Consider the following 18,663-nt stretch of genomic DNA (forward strand, 5'->3'; position numbering starts at 1 on the left):
TATGTGAAGTGACAAAAGGGGATTTTCTGAGATCCTTCTCTACAACTCATATCTTAGTCTGCAGTCATATAGTACAGCCAGTTTAAGGACAATAGCAATAGCCAAGGTTGCTAGGTTTGGCTCAAGATCTGAGCCGTTTGCTCCCTAGTGTGCAGGATTGAGAGAATATATAGAATCTTGGCACCTGCTGTTAGCGGCTACTTCAAGGAATTTAGAATTTAATTAACCTTTTTATTAATCCATACAAGATTTTATGTAAGTTCAAAAAGACCATGTAGAACATTTCTGTTTTCCTTACCTTTCTACTTGTTAATCCATGGACAACCAATGCCAGTTGAAAAAAGGTGCCACACTTTCATGTAGCTAGTTGTTTGGAAACATTTTACAACATAAGCAATTTGTTTCTAGTGAATTAGAAAGAATCCCATGACTAGCATGCTTGCTCTTTTCTTAAAGCATAAGGCCACACTGCTGTCAGCAAAACTCTCTAGAATTACAAGGCCATCCACCCAGTCACTGCTGCTCTGACCATACTGTGTACTGAAGTCCCCCGAGGCTCCACAACCCTGCTACAGAGATGCTAACGCATGGGTGATTCAATATGCCTGTAGTTATGCTCCCAAGCATCAGAAAACGTTTTGAAGCCCCTCTTCCTACATAAGTGCCTTTTAAAAGTAGTAATTCACAAGCAAAATGGAAAAAAAGTAGAAACGTAGGGTGGCATATGGCCAAACTTTTGACTTAATTTCACCACAGGTTGCTTTTTATTTACAAGCAGCTAATCCCCTCTCAAACTACACAATAGAGCAGCCATTGGCAAAGGCAGGCAGATAAAATTGGCATGCCTCTGTATTGTTCTTGCTAATCTGAACCATTAACAGAAGGGTGAGAAGGTTAGTTTTGTCATTTAAACAGGCTTAAATCCTTTCTCCAAATGAGCTTTTGTCTACATAGAAGAATGGATCTAGGAAATTTAAGGGGTTTCTGTTAGTGTTGCATTCTCAAGTTGACTTGGCTACAGGAATGCCAACCTGTTTATTTGGCCCTCATACTGTAAATGCAAGAATTATTTCCAGCTGTCAAAACCAAAAGGGGTTCAACCTGATTAAATTATCTTAGAGGTGAAACAGGATGAGATTATAAAGTGCTAAGAAGCAACTATTTGAAAAACTGAACTGCACCTGTGCAACTAAATCTCCATTTATACAGGTGCTTTTCAAATTGAATTTGAACCTTTAAATTCCCTGATCCATCTCCTGAAAAACCGCAGAAGCTCAAATAACTAATGAAATTCAGAGATAGAAAGGCTCAAAATACTTTCAAGCTGTGAAGTAAGCCTGAGACTTGATTCATTGTTGATGTGACATATCACGCATAAACATAAGGTGAACAACCCAAATGCCACAAGTCAAAGGGTAGCCAATAACTAAGTATTTTTCCTTTAGCACAGGAGAGGTATCACCTCGCCTATAAGCACAATACATAGCTGAAAATCTGGGGAAAAGAATGTATTGACTAGCATGATCTGGTTTTGTTTTGCTTTTTACCTGGCACATCTTGCGCAGATATTCAATGTGACCTTTGCTTGAGGCTCAGCCATATGAGCACTTCGAGTCTGATTAAATTTGCTCCCGGAAGACATCACACTTGTTACTCCTTCCATTCGTAGATCATCAAGATCCTCTGCAACAAGACAGAATGACTGGATGAACAGACAATTACATTTTGTAGTAATAAAGGTACTCCACCTGCAGAACCACTGAAGAATGGAACAACTCAAAACAGAAGAAAACACAGTTACCTATGTAATATTAGGAAAAGCATTTGAGAGGATTTTTATTTATATCAATTATCACTCTGTTACAAGGGGTTCCTTGAAAAACATTCAGTATCATTTTCACTTCGGTGCTGCCTGTTTCTTTCAATCTTTATTTCTCAGATTCATTTAGAAGAAACCTGTCATCACCAGGTACTATCCAATAGCTCCATTTGACATATGGCATATCGAAAATTCAGGTTTTTGAGTGTACATTCCTCGTCTGATTTTTTTCACCTAGCAATGAAAAAATATTGCTAAAAGTGCTGTGCTAAACCCAGCAAACATGAAATGGATACGTACATCACATCGGAAGAGACCATAATGTGCATACCCACCATACTGCTGTAATATTTCGGCGACTCAAAATAGGAACTGGATTTTCTACTATTGTAAAATCATTCCCATTTTGCAGGAAAATTGCTGAGACTCTCAGAGAATTATTTGTACAAGATCACACTGGAATAGTATATATCAGCAAGACTGTAAATGAATTCTCTTGGTTTACAGTCAGGACATTCTTTAAGGATAATCTATGTATTTTTTGCTGACATAAAATAGGCAAGTTCTAGATACCTCATGTATCCATAAACCCCAGTTTTCAGTTGTTTATAATTTGGTTAAGTTCTAGCTGAAAGGTAAACAAGCAAAACTGACTAGCTGCTATTGAATGAGCACCAAACCCTCCATGTACTGACTGATGCATGTGGCTTATGGTATACAGTATATCATCATCTAATTAAAATGTCTTTCAGATAATGTACACACAGGTACTTTCATATATTTATGTTTTAAAAAGAAATCTGATGTTAAAGGATCCCCGTGGAGCAGAAAGTGCATAAAGGCAGACTTTAAATCCTGACTTCAAACTGGGAAAAGTCACAGAGAATTTTAAAATCAGAAGAGGCAATGTTCAGTTTATGTTTAGCATTCAGTGCATGCTGAAATGTAGATTTTTTAAAAAAAGTAAAACCCTATGTCATATACATTTGTTAATTTTTCTCAAGGAATTTTCATTGAGTTAATTCAGCACTGGATATAATTTGTCCATGGCAAGCTACAAAAAGATGTTAATATTCCAGCTAGACAAAGAAGTATAACCCCATCTACCAAATCCAAAGAATAATTGCAGCATTTCCTTTAATTACTGCACTTCTGTCTCAGTATTGAATGATTTCAGTCTTTTCTGGATGCCTCTAATTTACAGTGCAGTTATTGCACTTTCTTTTCACTAAAGGAACTGCATTTGAGGAGCTACCTGGTTCCCTATACCTGTAACTTTGGATGGGAATGTTTGAATTGTGAGCAAGTTCATGTGCCATCTGGCAATCATCTTGATTGACCACATTCATTACTGAAGGTCCTTAATTAAAAAAAACCCACAAACAACAACAAAAACACCAAAAAACCCCACCCCAAAAAAATCATACAGTAATTTCAGTACTAAACTCTGTGTTTGTGTGTATATATTGTTCAACAATTTATAAGTGTTTTGCAGAAGAGCATTAGTTCATAAATAAGAATGTTATTAAAATATATACGAGTGCAATAATTCATTTTAAGAACAAAAAAAAGGTTTCCAAAGGTTCAGATGTTTCTATGTAACATCAGAAAGAATCAGTCTTAGCAGAAAAGGATTTCATTGAGAAGTCAATTCAGTTACAGGGTCTGGAACACTGAATCTTTTCTCTTTCTTTGTATTCTTTGCTAGACCAACTAGTGATGATACAGCTGAGCGGTTCAGTGATCTTATTTAGCAGCAATGAGGTAATTCACTGAGAAAAGAGAGAAAGAAAAGCCAAGTCGATGACTGCTTATGGGATGGAAGACAAGAATACTGCGAAACTACTCAAATCCTTAGAAAATTGTTACCTATCTTTGTACAGTGGCTGGACGTTCACATAAATGAAATAATCTCACTTGTGCTAATTAAAGTTTGTTATTTTAATGCATGACTGTGCACTGTATTTCTTTGATTGAATGTTAATTCTCTGCTGTTTTCTACATGAATTAGGGTATGTCTGTGAAGTCCTTATCTTGGACCTCCAGCAATTTCCATTAAGTATGTTCGATGTAGTAAAAAACCTACCTACAAAACAAAATCCCCTTACATTTCTCTCAAATCAGCAATTCATCAAAATAAATTCACACAGCTGCAATCTTCATGTATTGCCATAACAACAATACACAAAAATACTTAAAAAGTGAGATAAACATCACAAGTGTAATAGACCATAGCACAGAACCAGATGTTTTCTGTATCGATAATGCTGCACTAAGCTAAATTCTTTGTCATTTTTTAAACAGACAAGTTTCATCAAAAAGGGAAAGGGAAAAAGGGTATCTGTTTCAGCTAAACAAAAACATAGCCCAGTAAAACAAGGCAACACTTTTAAATAGGACGTTGTTTGTAATTATTTACTTCCTTCCTTTCTAGCGGAATGGCTGAGGAAAGGGAAAGGGGTACTAATGCCGAGTATTCTAGAAAGTGTGCAAGACTGCTTAATGTCTTAGGATGAAAGAGTGTGGAATCCTCTTACAACACCTCCTACAAGACTCGCACACCATTTGCTTTAAGGACAGAGCTCTTCTTATGTAAAACTCCTATTAAATGCACTGAAAATTCAGTTGCACAGAAGGCTCAGGTAAGCAGGTTATGTGCTACATTTTTTTATACAATCTATTCACTTTTGTCTCTTTCCTCCATTATAAAACACGTAGTTATTTCATAGGAGTAATTCAAGAATTATAAGGTGCAAAGTTGGAAAAAGTTCTGGTTCATCTTTACAGAGGTTATCACAGTTCAGTTTGTTCAGTCTAATGCTAAGAAAAGCACTAACTGTTTTCATGTGAGAGTAAAAAATACAGATAATTAATTCCGATTTATGTTACAGCAGGCCACCAGTGAATTCTGACGTCCCAGTAAAATAATGCCTCTTTCTCTGAAGCAATTAATTTCTCAAGGCGGTGTTCTTACATCATGATAGACACTGATGTATTCCATGTACATAGCAAGGATCACTGACTGAAGCACAGACTCTTAATATGCTCTACTACTCTCATTAAAACAATCTAACTCCCTCTCTCCAAAAAAAACCACCCAAAAATTAAGCCAAAAAACCCCAAACCAACAAAACCCTACTACCAATAGCACTTCTGCCTGCATTCCAGTAATTTATGCTGCTTTCTATGTCATAATTGTATGTTTCTTATTATGTTTACCAATGCTCTCTGGTTTAGATGAATTTTCTTATCTATACCAAGAGAGCCCCCCAAAAATCCCACCTTATTTCTGAAAGAACTGTTGGAACAAGCAGGAATTAGGCTTCCCGACAAAGAACACCTGACGCTTCACTCCTGAAAATTATGTTTAAACATTTACTTCAACAGAAGCAAAACTGGAGTTATCTTCTGCAATACGCTACGTACATGGTGTCATTTTTTTTCTTCTTACTCATCTATGACTTCAATGCCACAGAGTAGACACCGCTGTTAAGTCTGGCACACGTATTCTAATATATCTTTCTATTAACATCTTCAAATATTGGAATTTGGCCGCGTTCAGACCCATGCCATAGACTGTTGATGCAAATATCATCCTAAGTAAATCCATCAAGAGACTTCACTCCTTACAGTCACTTGAAATTCCTGAACCCAATGTTCTGAGGACATCTTAGTAAGCACCTGAAGTTAACAATAAATTCTCTAAATGCTTGTGCTTCCACTGAAGGATGCATGCAAAACCAATTGAAATATGATGTTGCTAAATCCTTGAGTTCACATGTCCACCTCTACCTGGATCATTTCTCGGAGCCAAATCCCAGCAGAATCACACTGCAAAACCAACACGGGATGACAGAAAGCGGCATTGTTTGCATGTACTGAAACATACAATGAACCCTTGATTAAAGTTCTCACTTTTAATCAGCAAGAGTGAGAGGAATCTGTCTTCATTTTCTCCATCTTCCTATTTTAAGCTGGGACTGGAATTAAAGTAGAAGGAGCCTTTTCTGACAAAGACATTCCAGTTTCATTAGAGCACACATCAGAATCTTAAGACAACTACACCACACACTGGCCCACAGCGCTCCTGCTTATTCTCCTTTTCCACTAGGTGGGATACTTGTTTACTACAGAAGACAAGTTACTTGCAGGCAAGACTGATGGAGCACTAACTTAGGGGATGACAGTGTCTAAGATGCAAGGTCTGGGCTTCAGACCCTTGCTCCAAATCAGGCAGATTAAGTTTATAAAATAAGTCTCGGATATCCCAGCTGCACAGACCACTAACTGAATGCAACATCATATTTAAATGAGAAAGTCCATAACCACAGCTGAAAAGAACAGGCATCATGCCCTCTTATCATTCCCTACTAGTAATTCTAGGACAAATGATCTAATACCACAAGCACCCACTGCTCACCCACTGGTTTAGTAACAGTGACTGACTATAGAACCACTGTTGCTCCACACCAATAATGATTTCAAACACATTGGTCTAAACCTATCAACTAGGTAGCTTCATTCAGTTCTAAAGAATTATTTCAAATACTTTATTTTTACTATAACAGGACTCTGTTATTGATTGGAGGCACGTTAATTACCTCTACATTTCCAATAAAACACAATTTAGAATATTTCACTTGTTACATCACATTCTACAATGCATCACTGCAACTGCCATAATTGTACAAAAGTACACGCACTAAAAGAATAATATAGAACTGCAAAAAGGTCATAATGAGAAAATTCAGAAAACAATCAGAAATTCTGGACTTCAGAAGGCATCTAAAGGAACATCTTTTAGTGTTTTTCCCTGGCAGACTTTTTACTTTTTGCACTTTAGCTTTAAGCAAAAAAACCTTTTTAAATTAAAAGAAAATTTTGATTAATATTTTTCATCAGCTCCAATTCTGATGTCCTTTATTTATGCAGCCACTATATTTATTTGAACAACTTCAGTTGAACTCTGCATTCTTAAAAGAAAACCACCAAAAAAAAAAGCTTTGTCATAATAACAGAATAAGCCATGTTCAAATCAGTACGCTTTTTTTCAATCATATCAAAAATATCAGAGCATTAAAGGAATGTATATTCAAAAGGCCTCATTTTGTTTTAATTTTAGTTTGTTTTTTTTTATTTTCTAATGAAGAGGAGCCAGCCATAATATTTTTCAAGTGTATTTGGTTAACATAGTACAGATGTTCCTTACAATATATATCCAAAATACTGAATTTTACATTACATTGTCACGGTTTTCTTTATAAAATCTGTTTTGCATTAAACTGATAATTTGCATGCTGCTAATATAAAACTTTACGAAAATGAGCTACGATGAATAATAATACATTAATTCAGTAGTACACCTCACTAAACATAAAGCAACTACAGTGATTTTCCAGCCAGTCAGAGCAGACAACTGTTTAGCTTTGTATGAATCCGTTTTTGCACTGAGGGCCACATTTGTATTTCTTTGTATCCACCTAATTTATTCTGCCAGCCACTTGGCAGGATTAAGCGTACGCCTTTTATTGAAATGAAAGTTGAGGCAAAGCATAAAAATTATAAATAAACTTATGCCAAACATTTCTAGTAATGCTGAACCTTCCAACACCTTTCTTTTGAAAAAGTATTTTGAATAAGTGTTTCTGGAGTGCCAGTTACTAAAGCATCTGTATGCTCTCTTCCATAAACCTATCTAGATCAAGGGTTCCTACAGAGGGAATAGCTCTCTTTCCCCAGCTACTCTTTTCTTTTTCTTGAATGGAAATGATCAAATCCCATATGCAGTCAAACACTTTACATGTCCCTTCAGAGAATCTTTGTGATGAAACACACCAAGTAAGAAGCAAGATGCTTGTACAGCTTAAATTTTCTACTGAGAAACTAGCACATCTCCCATTTTAAAAAAAGTGCTTTTCAGTGAAGCACTATACCCAAATGCACCCGACTGCAGACCAAGCTGTTGTGTTAGCAAAGTTCCAGTTAATTTAAGGACTCATATATGAGTGATCTCAGACTGGACAGTTTGGGCAGACAGAGAAGGCAAAGAAATCTCTGAACTCTATTTAGCAAAGGATACTTAGTGTGTTGTATGTGAAAGTTCATGGTAAGCTCTAGGTGTATTTAAGTCCTGTCTGAGACGGTAACGTATCAGTAATTCTATGACAATCACCAAAACGCTTAGATTATAGGACAGAAGGAAAAAAACCTGTGGATCTTTGTTATTGCTCTTCAAATTTCTGCCCAACTGCAACAGGCAGCCCTCCTTGTTACCTCTGCTAACTATGAATCAACGGTAAGAATAAGATGGCACCCAACAACTGAAGCTTTGCCGTTTCTTCCAGTTCCATCCCTCTATCAGCTTGTAACAACACTGCTTTGTCCTGAGACAGGACCATCTGTTCTGTATCACTATCCCTATTTTGGCCAGACACTGGGACATCTGGAAGACTGCACTGTCTACACTCAGAGAAGCAGACACTGTGCTGGATACCATCAGCATACCAATGGCATCACGGCTGACAGTATATGCTCTTCCTCACTCACTGATTAAATTCATACCACTGACGTATTTTGAGGGTAGAACAGAATTTTTAAATATAATTTTCTCTCTCCAGCTGGGTCAATCAAATAAACTAGCAGGTACGTCAAAACAATCCCACACATCCAATAGATAAGCCAGGTAATAAAGTTCCAAATAAACCATGCAGTTTTCTGGTAATATTTTTACTGAAGAGAAGTAAATGCTTTTTGAAGAAATTTTTGTTACTAAACTTTGTTACTTGAAACTTGGTTACTAAAAAAACTCTGTAGTTGGGGTGCTGTATAGGTGCCAGTTACTCTGTTGAGATTGTCTTGTGTAACTGGCCGGTTCAGTGCACTATCATGTTACATTTGCTTATGCTTTTGGTTTGGGTAAGAGAAAATTAGAAGGTTTTTGGTTTTACCACAATGCTTGCGCAAGCATACTGCAACACAGGACAGAGAGCTGGCTGAAACAGAAAATAATCTAGTGGTACATATGACACATGTGGTTGCTACACTTTCATTGAATATTGCCGAACAAGATTTTTGCCTAAATAATGCATCAAGCACTGCAGCACCTTAGTTCATGTAATGTTAGTTCATGCCTACTACCTTATACACCATAGAGATGCATTTGCTTTTACTCAGCACTACTTTAACTTCTGGATATGAAGTAGAATCACACATTTCTCTAGCAGATCTCATTCCAGAACTATAAAATCTTGTAAACACATTAAAGAATGTTACCTGACAAGTCTGCTTCTCAAGACACACGAAAGTTAATCATGACTCCATTGAACTCAACTGGAATTTGCCATTCTCCACAGACTGAAAAATCTATCTGAAGTATTGCAAGTTTCTCTTTTGGATTTTAGCTCATTGAGAGCTGTGAAACTCCGTAGCTCTCAAGACATGTTTAACTTTGGAGTCCACAGCACTGGAACAGAATGTGAACTACATCCCCTGGAGGCCACTGTATGCCATCCTCTGTGGAGTATAAAATCTGCACGCTAACCATTCAAAGTAATTTGATCAACTGAGCGGGAGGCAAAGATCCTAGAATGGAAAGCCAATTCAGCATCAGAGAGCAAATGTTCCTCAAAAAGTTCTGAAATAAACAAGGATGGAGGAAACGCAAAACCTGAAGAAGCACAATTGTCATATGCTGGAAGGAGGCAGCAGAAAGGAGTACAACATATCACAGAAGATAAATCGCTAACTCAGTATATTTTCCTTCTCAAAAAGAACCGTCTGTTCTAAATTCCTAGAGTGCAGGCAGTCTAACTGATAGATAATCTAAAAATGAAATGAGGTCAAACTTGCAGTACAAACCTTATCAACAGGAGGAACAGAGAAAATTAAAATATTACGAAGTCCAAACTGAAAGCATCTTCAATAATACACAGCAGAGATCTATTTCAAGCCAAAACAGAACAGGTAGCATTGCACTAAGAGGAAAGTTAGGTCAACACAAAAGGCCAAGTGAATCATGGCTTTCAGTCTTCAGGAGCACTAGCAAAGCTCACTGGCCCTGAAGTACTGTTAGCTCAGGTGGTGGACAAATGAGGTCAAACTCCAAGGTGCTATCCAGCAGTCACTAAGGATGCAGCCCTATAATCCAGCCCCCAGTGGTAATGAAAGTCTCACTTATTTCCATGCTCTTAACCCTTTCTACCATTCCCAGTGATACCAGTGCTTGATTCTCACCTGAGCCTCATGCGAGCTCATTCAGGGGAAAAATACGACATTATTAATGGAATCTTCTCCATCAGGCTTAGTGAGCTGCATAGGCACAGTGAGGGGGTCATAAAAGTATTAAAATAATTTTAAAGGAAACAACAGCAGCATACAACCTGGCATGAAGGAACAGAAGAGGACCATTTTCTTTAATGAAAGCAATCGATCATATTCAGTTACGCTCAGCCCATCTCCCAGAGCCATGCCCTAAATTGTGAAAGCATTAGGTATTTAAGCAACACTAACAATTCAGAATATGAACATATTTCTACAGGATTAAAGCACCAGAAGAAAAAAAAAGTTTATCAAAGTATCAGAAATAAAAGCAAGCTAGACATCATTTTTCCATGGACAGAAGGATACCCCATCTGCAACTCACCACTGTTGCTTTTAAGGACCTTAAATTGTGCTTCTCTCAAAACACAAGGATCAAAGTTTTCAAAACTGGTATTGTATCAGAATATTCAAGTATACATTCATAAAAGCTTTGCTAATATATTATCAAAATATGATCCTTAATAGTATGTGCTAGCATATCAAAATTTGGAATTTATTTTATTACATTTGCCAAGTAATTACTGCTTTTCTATTTTTTTCTTATTTAACTGAGTAATGCCAGCTGCTCTAACGACTGAACTTGTGAATAAGCCTGAACACAAGAAGCAGGTTAAGATCTCTTGTGATCAACACAATACCTTACCTTCTTATCACCTGTTCTTCATGTTTTAGACCTCTTGAAATACAGTAATGTACATGAATTAAATTAATTCTGATATTATAACTGTATAGAGATAAGTGCAGATTTAATGGGTGAGTCTTGCTCTACCACCAGTTGAAAGAAAAACTGAAGTTGCAGCCACTTCAAAAGTTTTCACAAATGAGAGAGGTCATTATGTGCTCAAAGAAATTTTCAAAACTTAGTAATTTACCAGTTTCACTGTCATGGATACAAATATTATTCTGAAACTAATGTACAGATACATTTGCTCACCCATAAAACGATGTCACATCAATTCAGCTGCATTCCCCCAAGTGCAACACCCCTTCAGTTTCCCAAAATATTCTGAAACATCGATAACGCTTCAGCGTTATCCACAGAAATACTTTTTTTTCAGCTCCCAACTGACATTTTCGATTCTCTATGTACACAGAAAGTTCCCTTTCAGATGAGCACCCCAGAACAGTCCTGAGTAAGAAGCTCTCCCAGCTGCCAAAAACGCTCAGTATTCCCTATCACCTGAGCAGCTCAGTTTGTAGCCCTTCTCATAACCCTTTCAATAAGCACCCTGAGTAAATACCCATAGCAGCTAACACAACTTCCTATCACACCAGTGAAGGTCTCCTGCCTGTTTAATGTTCTGTTTCAGGTATCATCTACTTATGAAACATTCATTAATGTGAAGATTCAATATAATTTGAGATAATGTCCCGTATAAGCAAATCAAACAATATAATCCAAATAAATTCTAAAAAACAGGTTATCAGAAACAGAATTCCCAAGGCACTGGTATAATCATAAAGTTCATAGAATTTGGAAGTTTTAACAGAAGTGGTTTGATGCCTTAAGCAAATACATTATTCAAGCCTTTTCACCAATGCTTTTGAACACATCAATAAACAATCAATATTCAAAGATGAAAAAATAACTAATGCCCAGCAGTGAGACCTTAACAATATTTTGTCTCTGGTAACCAGCCATACATGTAAATTTTACAGAACAAATATTTTTATCAGATCATTATGTATCATAAAAAAAAACCCCAATAAATCCAGCATAATTATTTGTGACTGACATAAACCAGTTGCTATCCATTTCCTGAAAAATACATGAAAAAATGAGTTCCTCTTCAGAAACACTCGAATATGTGAAAAGATTCTTCTATCCCTCTAAGGGCATGCAAGTAAGATACATTTCTCCATACAGCCAAATGCAGAAATAGGTCTGCAAACTATTGTCAGACACCTTGCCAAGCCTCCTCTATCCCAAACGTCACTTAAGGAGTACTTCTACAGTTAGGTGATAGTGATTGAATAATTAAATCTGTGACATTCTAAGGAATTGTCTCTCCACATGCATTAATTCACATTCACCCATGGTCATATATACAGTAATTAACTAACTAAGTGTGAGAAACAGAAATGAAATGATATACAATGTTCCTTTGCATACGTAAAAATTATGGCAACCATTCAGTCAGTTTCTGAGCATCCTAAATAAAATACAGAGTAATCCATGTATCAAGAAAAAGCCTTTGACTTCATGTGCTGGAATAATCTTTTAGAGATGTGGCAGGTGAGCAGAAGAAAACAATGCCACATGTAAGCCTTGATTAGGAATGACTGCATTCTCCATGTGCAGGAGAGAAAACAGGACTCTGGTCCACAGTTCAATCTCTGAAGAAGGAAATACAGCATAAAGAAGTAACTGTAACTGATCATGTAACAGGAAACTACCACAATGAATGGTAACGTCTCCGTAAGGCATGTGCAGGATGTGCACCCATCTCTACAGTGTTTTGAGGATGAAACCAGCTGATTTGCCTCAGAAATCGACAAGCAACAAGTGGAATGTTTCTATATAAAAACTGTAAAACAGGCACACGGCAAGTATGGCTTATCTTCTCAGTCTCAAAACTATGTTTTCAATTGAGTTTAGTTAGGCAAAAGATTATGTATGAAAACAAAATTAATTATCCTTCATTTGCATTTCACATAAACCATCCATAATGATTTATAATAATAATTTACAAACAGTAACAATAAATGCTGATTTTATATAATACAAATGTTACTTCTTCCAGCCTACTGGCAATACTTTAGTTCTCTGAACAATCTTGAAGCTGAAACTTCACATCAGAAGAGACCTGAAGGAAGACTAAGAAAGGATTATATGCAACAATACTTTGGTATTTAAATGTCAGCATTCATAGTTTCAAAACCAGGAAAATTTAAAAGACAGTGACATTTAAAAATTCTGCAATAATGTAGAAATGTTTTGGAGAAAAAATAAATTTATTTTTATTATATATTAATTAAACATAAATTATATATTTATATTATATATATGTATATAAAAATAAAATATATAAAAAATGTTATTTACCTTTGCTGGAAAGGACAAGTATGTGACTATCACTTTTTTTTATTATGAACTATGCCTTTAAGAACAATTTTGTGTTCTTGTTGTTTCATTTACAACATCTTTTCAAGTTTTTATTCTCATCACATTGAAAAGAAAACAATCTCTTTATAACTCCTGGTTTTAATAAAGTAAGGGGAGAAACTTTCTGAATCCACAATTGAATTTATTTCTCTTTGCATCTGGTTAAAAATCAAAACTGAAAAATCCTATTATTTGCATATTTATTTATATATAATTATTCCAAGGACTATAAACTTTCTCTGAAGAAAATTAAAAACAATGGAATGACTATAATTCTTTTCATTTCTATTTTATGTCTTCATTATTGAATACTTCAAAGATAACACCATTTCTTTACAGAGAAGAAACTTGGGCCACATCAATGCTACCCAGAAAACAGGAAGCCAATAAATGTAACCTCAGCGTGTCCAAAACTCCACCTTTTGTCACACAGGCACATTGTAACCTCAGCTGCTCAGTCCAGTAATGTATAAACTTTGTGTTTAACATCACATACATACATACATATCCTATTAAATTTTCATTTCTTTTTCAGCTGCTCAACATGTCCGTATTTTGCTAACCATTTCCATCATCATTTTTATACATACTTCCAAAGGTGACTCGCCACCTTGTTTCCCACAATCATACTCCCTCCCAGCAAAACCTTGGCTTTAAATGCATCAGTGGCCAAACTCATATTTCACTGCAGTGAAGCCAGGACTTGAACTTTTTTAAGCGTGCTTCCCCTGCAGCTTATTGTTCCAAGATAGTGATGATTTAAGGAGCAGTTTCACATTCAGTTTAAGCTAAACAAAGTCTGCACTGCCACTGAAAAAGTCAGACCTGCCCGTCTCCCACACATCAGCTGACTAACGCTGCCCACCCTTCCACTAGCAGTAGTGCTTGTGTGACCCAAAACCACTGGGGCCAAGCAGCTCACCTGTCTGAAGGTCATCTCTTTTTTTGCTGGGTTGATTTTTGGCCTAGCTCAGATTCACTCTTCCATTATCTTCTTTGAGGTTTCTTGCTCAGACATGGACTCTTTTAAGCAGGCACTCAGAAGAGCTGATTTTAAAACACAACTTAGTATTTTTTCCATTCGGTGTCTGGTGATATCAAACCAGTTAAATTAAATGAGGGTCATGGCTGGTTAATGAAGTTAAAATAGAGGATACTACCAGGAAGCATGTTCATAGTAAATGACAATACTACGTCACCTTGAAGTATAATTCTTATTTTCCTTTGAACGGGAAGCTGAAATCCTGTAGGCTACAATTTGAGGAAATACGCAGTAGATATTAGAAATTAGTTTTAGTAGTTATTTTAACGCCTCTTGTTTTGGATTTAGTTTATGAAAAAATATTGTAAAAAAAAAAAAGGAAAAAAAGAAAGATGACTGTAAGAAGGACTCAGAACACAGAATTACATACAACAGCTTCCAGTGTCAACTCATACTTACTGTTTAGTAAGTCTTACTGCTTAGACTTCAAATGATTTAATATCAAAGATAACTTAGCTCCTTATCTCCTTATATTTAAATCTAGCATCTGTCCTCTTTCTTACTCCATCTTTGTCCACGGGCATTTTTTTTTTTATTTTATACTTGCCTGTATTTTTACTGTACTTGCCTCTCCCTCACCATTCTAGTCCTCGCTAATTATGCAAAGGATCTAGTAGCTACTTACAACAATGAACAGACATCCTTCAACTGAAATGCTCCTTTATTTTTTATTTATTTTTCCAGCATTCTTATGTGATATTATAAACTGATCACTATCCTGATTTCTCTTCTTATTAATTCCTGGGTTTGAATTTCTCATATCCTGAATTCTTTTCAGTCTCCATAGCCTCCCTTTCCACTACCTCTCTTGCAGTATAACTTTTGCTACATTTTGCCTTTCTCATCTTTGCTGCACTGTCAAAGTACCCTACATATAATAATACTTACTGCCAGTATATTCACATACAAATATTTGTCTTCATGAATGCTGGGTCATTAAAGAAAATGCAAAAAGAGAAGCTGGTAGCACTACTTTTGATGTCAGCAGGTGCACTGCAGTTACTGCAGTGATGTGTCTAAGCCAGCACTAAACTTGCAAACTCAAAGTACTGCATGCCACAGTAACCCTGTGAATCACAGCAATGGCTATTGAGTTCTTTGGTTTGCTCAAAACTGCTAGATACATACTGCAAAAGCTGGCACTGCAGTGGTATCTGACTTGGACTGCTTGAAGATATCCTTTGTTTGCAGGGCAGTCACAGCATTTACTGCAGTATTCATAATTTATCTGATGGAACTTCTGTCATTTAATTTGTTAAGACAGAAATCAAAGTAGACAAATGGGATACCTGAAATTGTAGGTGGGCTAAAGAGCTGTTTAGAGGTACCTTGATTTATTTTTTATTTTCATTCTCTCTCTCTCCTCTCATTTTTATCAAGCCTTTCCAAACCTAATTTTGAGTTCTGCAAGTATGAGAAGAGTTCTTGTTCTGAAAAAGCATTTGTTCCTTTTCTGCTTTGCTATAAATTATATTTTACTTCACTCTAGTCTTTCTTCTCCATGTTGATTTGTCTTCCATTCTCTCTTTGCTTGCAGCGATTACAACCATTAGAAAAAAATATTCCATTTCCATTTAATTTTACAAAACAGAACACTGTCAGAATCCTTTTACATGCAAAAACTCTATTAGAAAGAATGGCTCACCAAGCAACAACCTTTTAATATATGATGAATCAACTGTTTTCAAGTAAGAGCAAGTAAAAAGTTTGGATTTTGCCTTGTTATTTACTGTTGTCATATTTATTTACTGCTTGCAGTATTTAGAATCTTAGGATTTTTAAATTCAGTGTTTGCACTTGGTATCATGTTCCATGTAAGAGCACACACCTTGCAAAAAACAATTAAAATCCTGCCTGGTCAGGGAAAGGAACACAAACAAAAAACAGTAGAGGTGGCTGTTCTGTAAGCGTCAAACCTAATGAGTCTTGAATTCTTACGGATTTTGTTACATCCAAATAATTTATTCACATTAATTTCAGCTGTTTGCCTCCACAGTTCTTATAGTATTCTCTCCCTACTAATTCTGCCCATCTTCCTTCTTTTCCTCTCCTTCATTAACTCAAACAGCTTGTCCCAAATTGCTTGAGCAAGTCAGCAGATGCTTTGTTTGATTCAGAGCCATAATACTGATCAACCTGCAGTAGTACCTCTTTAGTCTGTACTGAAGGTTCAGGGTGATACTAATGAGATTGTCTTCTATCCAGATACAATTTTCAGGAAATTGAAGAAATTTCATGTATTAGAGACCTGTCAAATTCTGCTGAAATCTGTCAGTAGAATTAAAAGTTACTAGGGCTTTAAGTCAAAGACAGATGGGCACACCTTACAAAATGATATAAATGCACAGAAAACCAGCCTCATAGGAAACCAGGGGCTGAAAACTTGCAGGGTAGAAACCGGTATACAGGGGATATCACAACTGGGTTACATCACACTAAACTCATGGCTTTGCAACTTTGTTACTGTGAACATCTCCACCGGTTAAGACACTGGACAAAACAAGCACTTCCCGTTTTATCAGATTTCAATAGTTACCATTTTATAAGCTTTTGTCCTTGAAATACCAAATGTATGCAGTCTCCAGCAGACTCACCCTGCCTGAAGTTGCTACCAGCCAAAACCACCTTCCCCTCCTCTGACAGACCTCGCTACTCTCCGAGGCAGAAACAGGCTTCCTTAATGCACTGGGCTGAAAACAACAGTGATTCACAAGCTAATTTACAAGCAGATCAGATGTCTCTGCCCTGAAGGCTTCCATATCTATTAAAGGTGCAGGGCAAGCCAGATGGCTGAGGGTGGCAACAACTTCAGCCAACAACCTCCTGCTGCAAGTCTGTCAGAAGCCAAACAAGAACAAATTTATACTCACTAATGATTTTGCATGCCCTTTTTCATTCCTTCTCTAAACTGGTATGTATAAAACTCATCAACGTCTGTCTCCAGTCATTTCCCTTGCACATTTTCCAATCTCCTTCTACTCTGCTGTATCCACTTTGAGATGAGGGTGCCTAGAATGGAAAGCCTTTATACCAAACTGAGATAGCCCACTGGATACACACAGGAACAACTGAAAGAGACTTGAAAGAAGTCAAGCAGGATATGCAGTGCAGACAATGCTCCATCTTGACCTAATAGCATGGGTCAAAGGTACCTGGCTCCTTTTACGTTTACAGCTGTCATGGGCCTGCAAACATACATCTCATCACAACCATTCATGTAATTGAGTAGTCTGGAAATTGCAGCAGTAGTTCAAATCAGTCTTTCTGACATGTTCCCAAACATTTCTCAATCACAAAACTCATCTACTGTCAAGCTGTTAATTTTTAGAAAATTCTTCCACTTGTTTTTGGTCTTGACCAACTTGGGTATTTTTTGGTAATGTTGTGAACAGCATTTTACTTATGATCTATAAGAATAATAAAATACTAAACTACAACATTCTAATAGAGGTACCCTACTGCTACTGGATTGCTAAAATAATAAATATTAAAAGGTCTAATGTATTTATTCATTATTATTATTATTATTATTATTTTGCCACACGGGCAGCTTCTAATCAATGATAGCACTTTATTTATCACTTTATGACTACTTAATTCCCTTAGTATCCTTTTGTGAGAGGCTTTGACAAAGACATTTTATGAATGTCCAAATCAGTCATACCTACTGGCATTCCTTAGCCGGTATTTTGCCAACACCTTCATGGAATCATTAATTACACACAAAAAAAAGGAAAAGACAGCTGCACTCAAGCCTAGCCTCTAGAACAGTCACCTTTTTATAGTTTTCTAGGGTGAACAAACTTGACATCCACCTTTAAAAAAAGGGGGAAGAATTCCCCCCTGCTAAAATGGTTGGTTATTGAGAGAAAGAGAAAGCGAGCTTTAAGTATTCAGTGTTTGAGCCCTGTACTAACCTCAGAAGTAATATTATAACTCACATCCTAACCATCAGTTTCTTATCAGAAGGTGTGAAATATTTGTATGGAAACTCCTCTGATGTCTTCTTTCTCAAAACTGGACCTAATAACTAGCTAACCAAAAATTAATCCAACTGTATAGGTAAACTCATAGAAAAATCTAAATACCAATTTTTAAGTGGGTCATTCCCCTTCAAACAAATCTTTAATAAATTCATTTTTTTTTTTTTTTTAGTTTTAATGTAAAATAAGTATTTACTTCAAAAAAGGTATTTTCTGTTTTTATGACACAAGATGTTGCTTAATAAGCAAGTGCTGGGCTCTGTAATATTTCAAGTAAAGGTATTTGTAGAAAGATACTTGGTGGGAGTTACTGACACTGGGACACTACATACCAACCTGTCATTTTACACATCACAAAACTGATGCCAGTAATATGCAAGAAAATACTTAAATA

The 18,663-nt window shown here is 36.3% G+C and overlaps 1 protein-coding gene across 1 annotated transcript in view; it reads right to left on the reverse strand.

The window, feature by feature from the left end:
• Nucleotides 1–18,663, reverse strand: part of C3H8orf34 (chromosome 3 C8orf34 homolog) — a 166,933-nt gene that overhangs the window by 57,547 nt on the left and 90,723 nt on the right. Inside the window, exon 8 of the mRNA XM_037382037.1 lies at nucleotides 1,548–1,683. Coding sequence (XP_037237934.1) covers nucleotides 1,548–1,683 — 136 coding nt within the window. The remainder of the gene's footprint in view (nucleotides 1–1,547; nucleotides 1,684–18,663) is intronic.

Source organism: Falco rusticolus, chromosome 3, assembly GCF_015220075.1.
Source record: "Falco rusticolus isolate bFalRus1 chromosome 3, bFalRus1.pri, whole genome shotgun sequence".
NCBI lineage: Eukaryota > Metazoa > Chordata > Aves > Falconiformes > Falconidae > Falco > Falco rusticolus.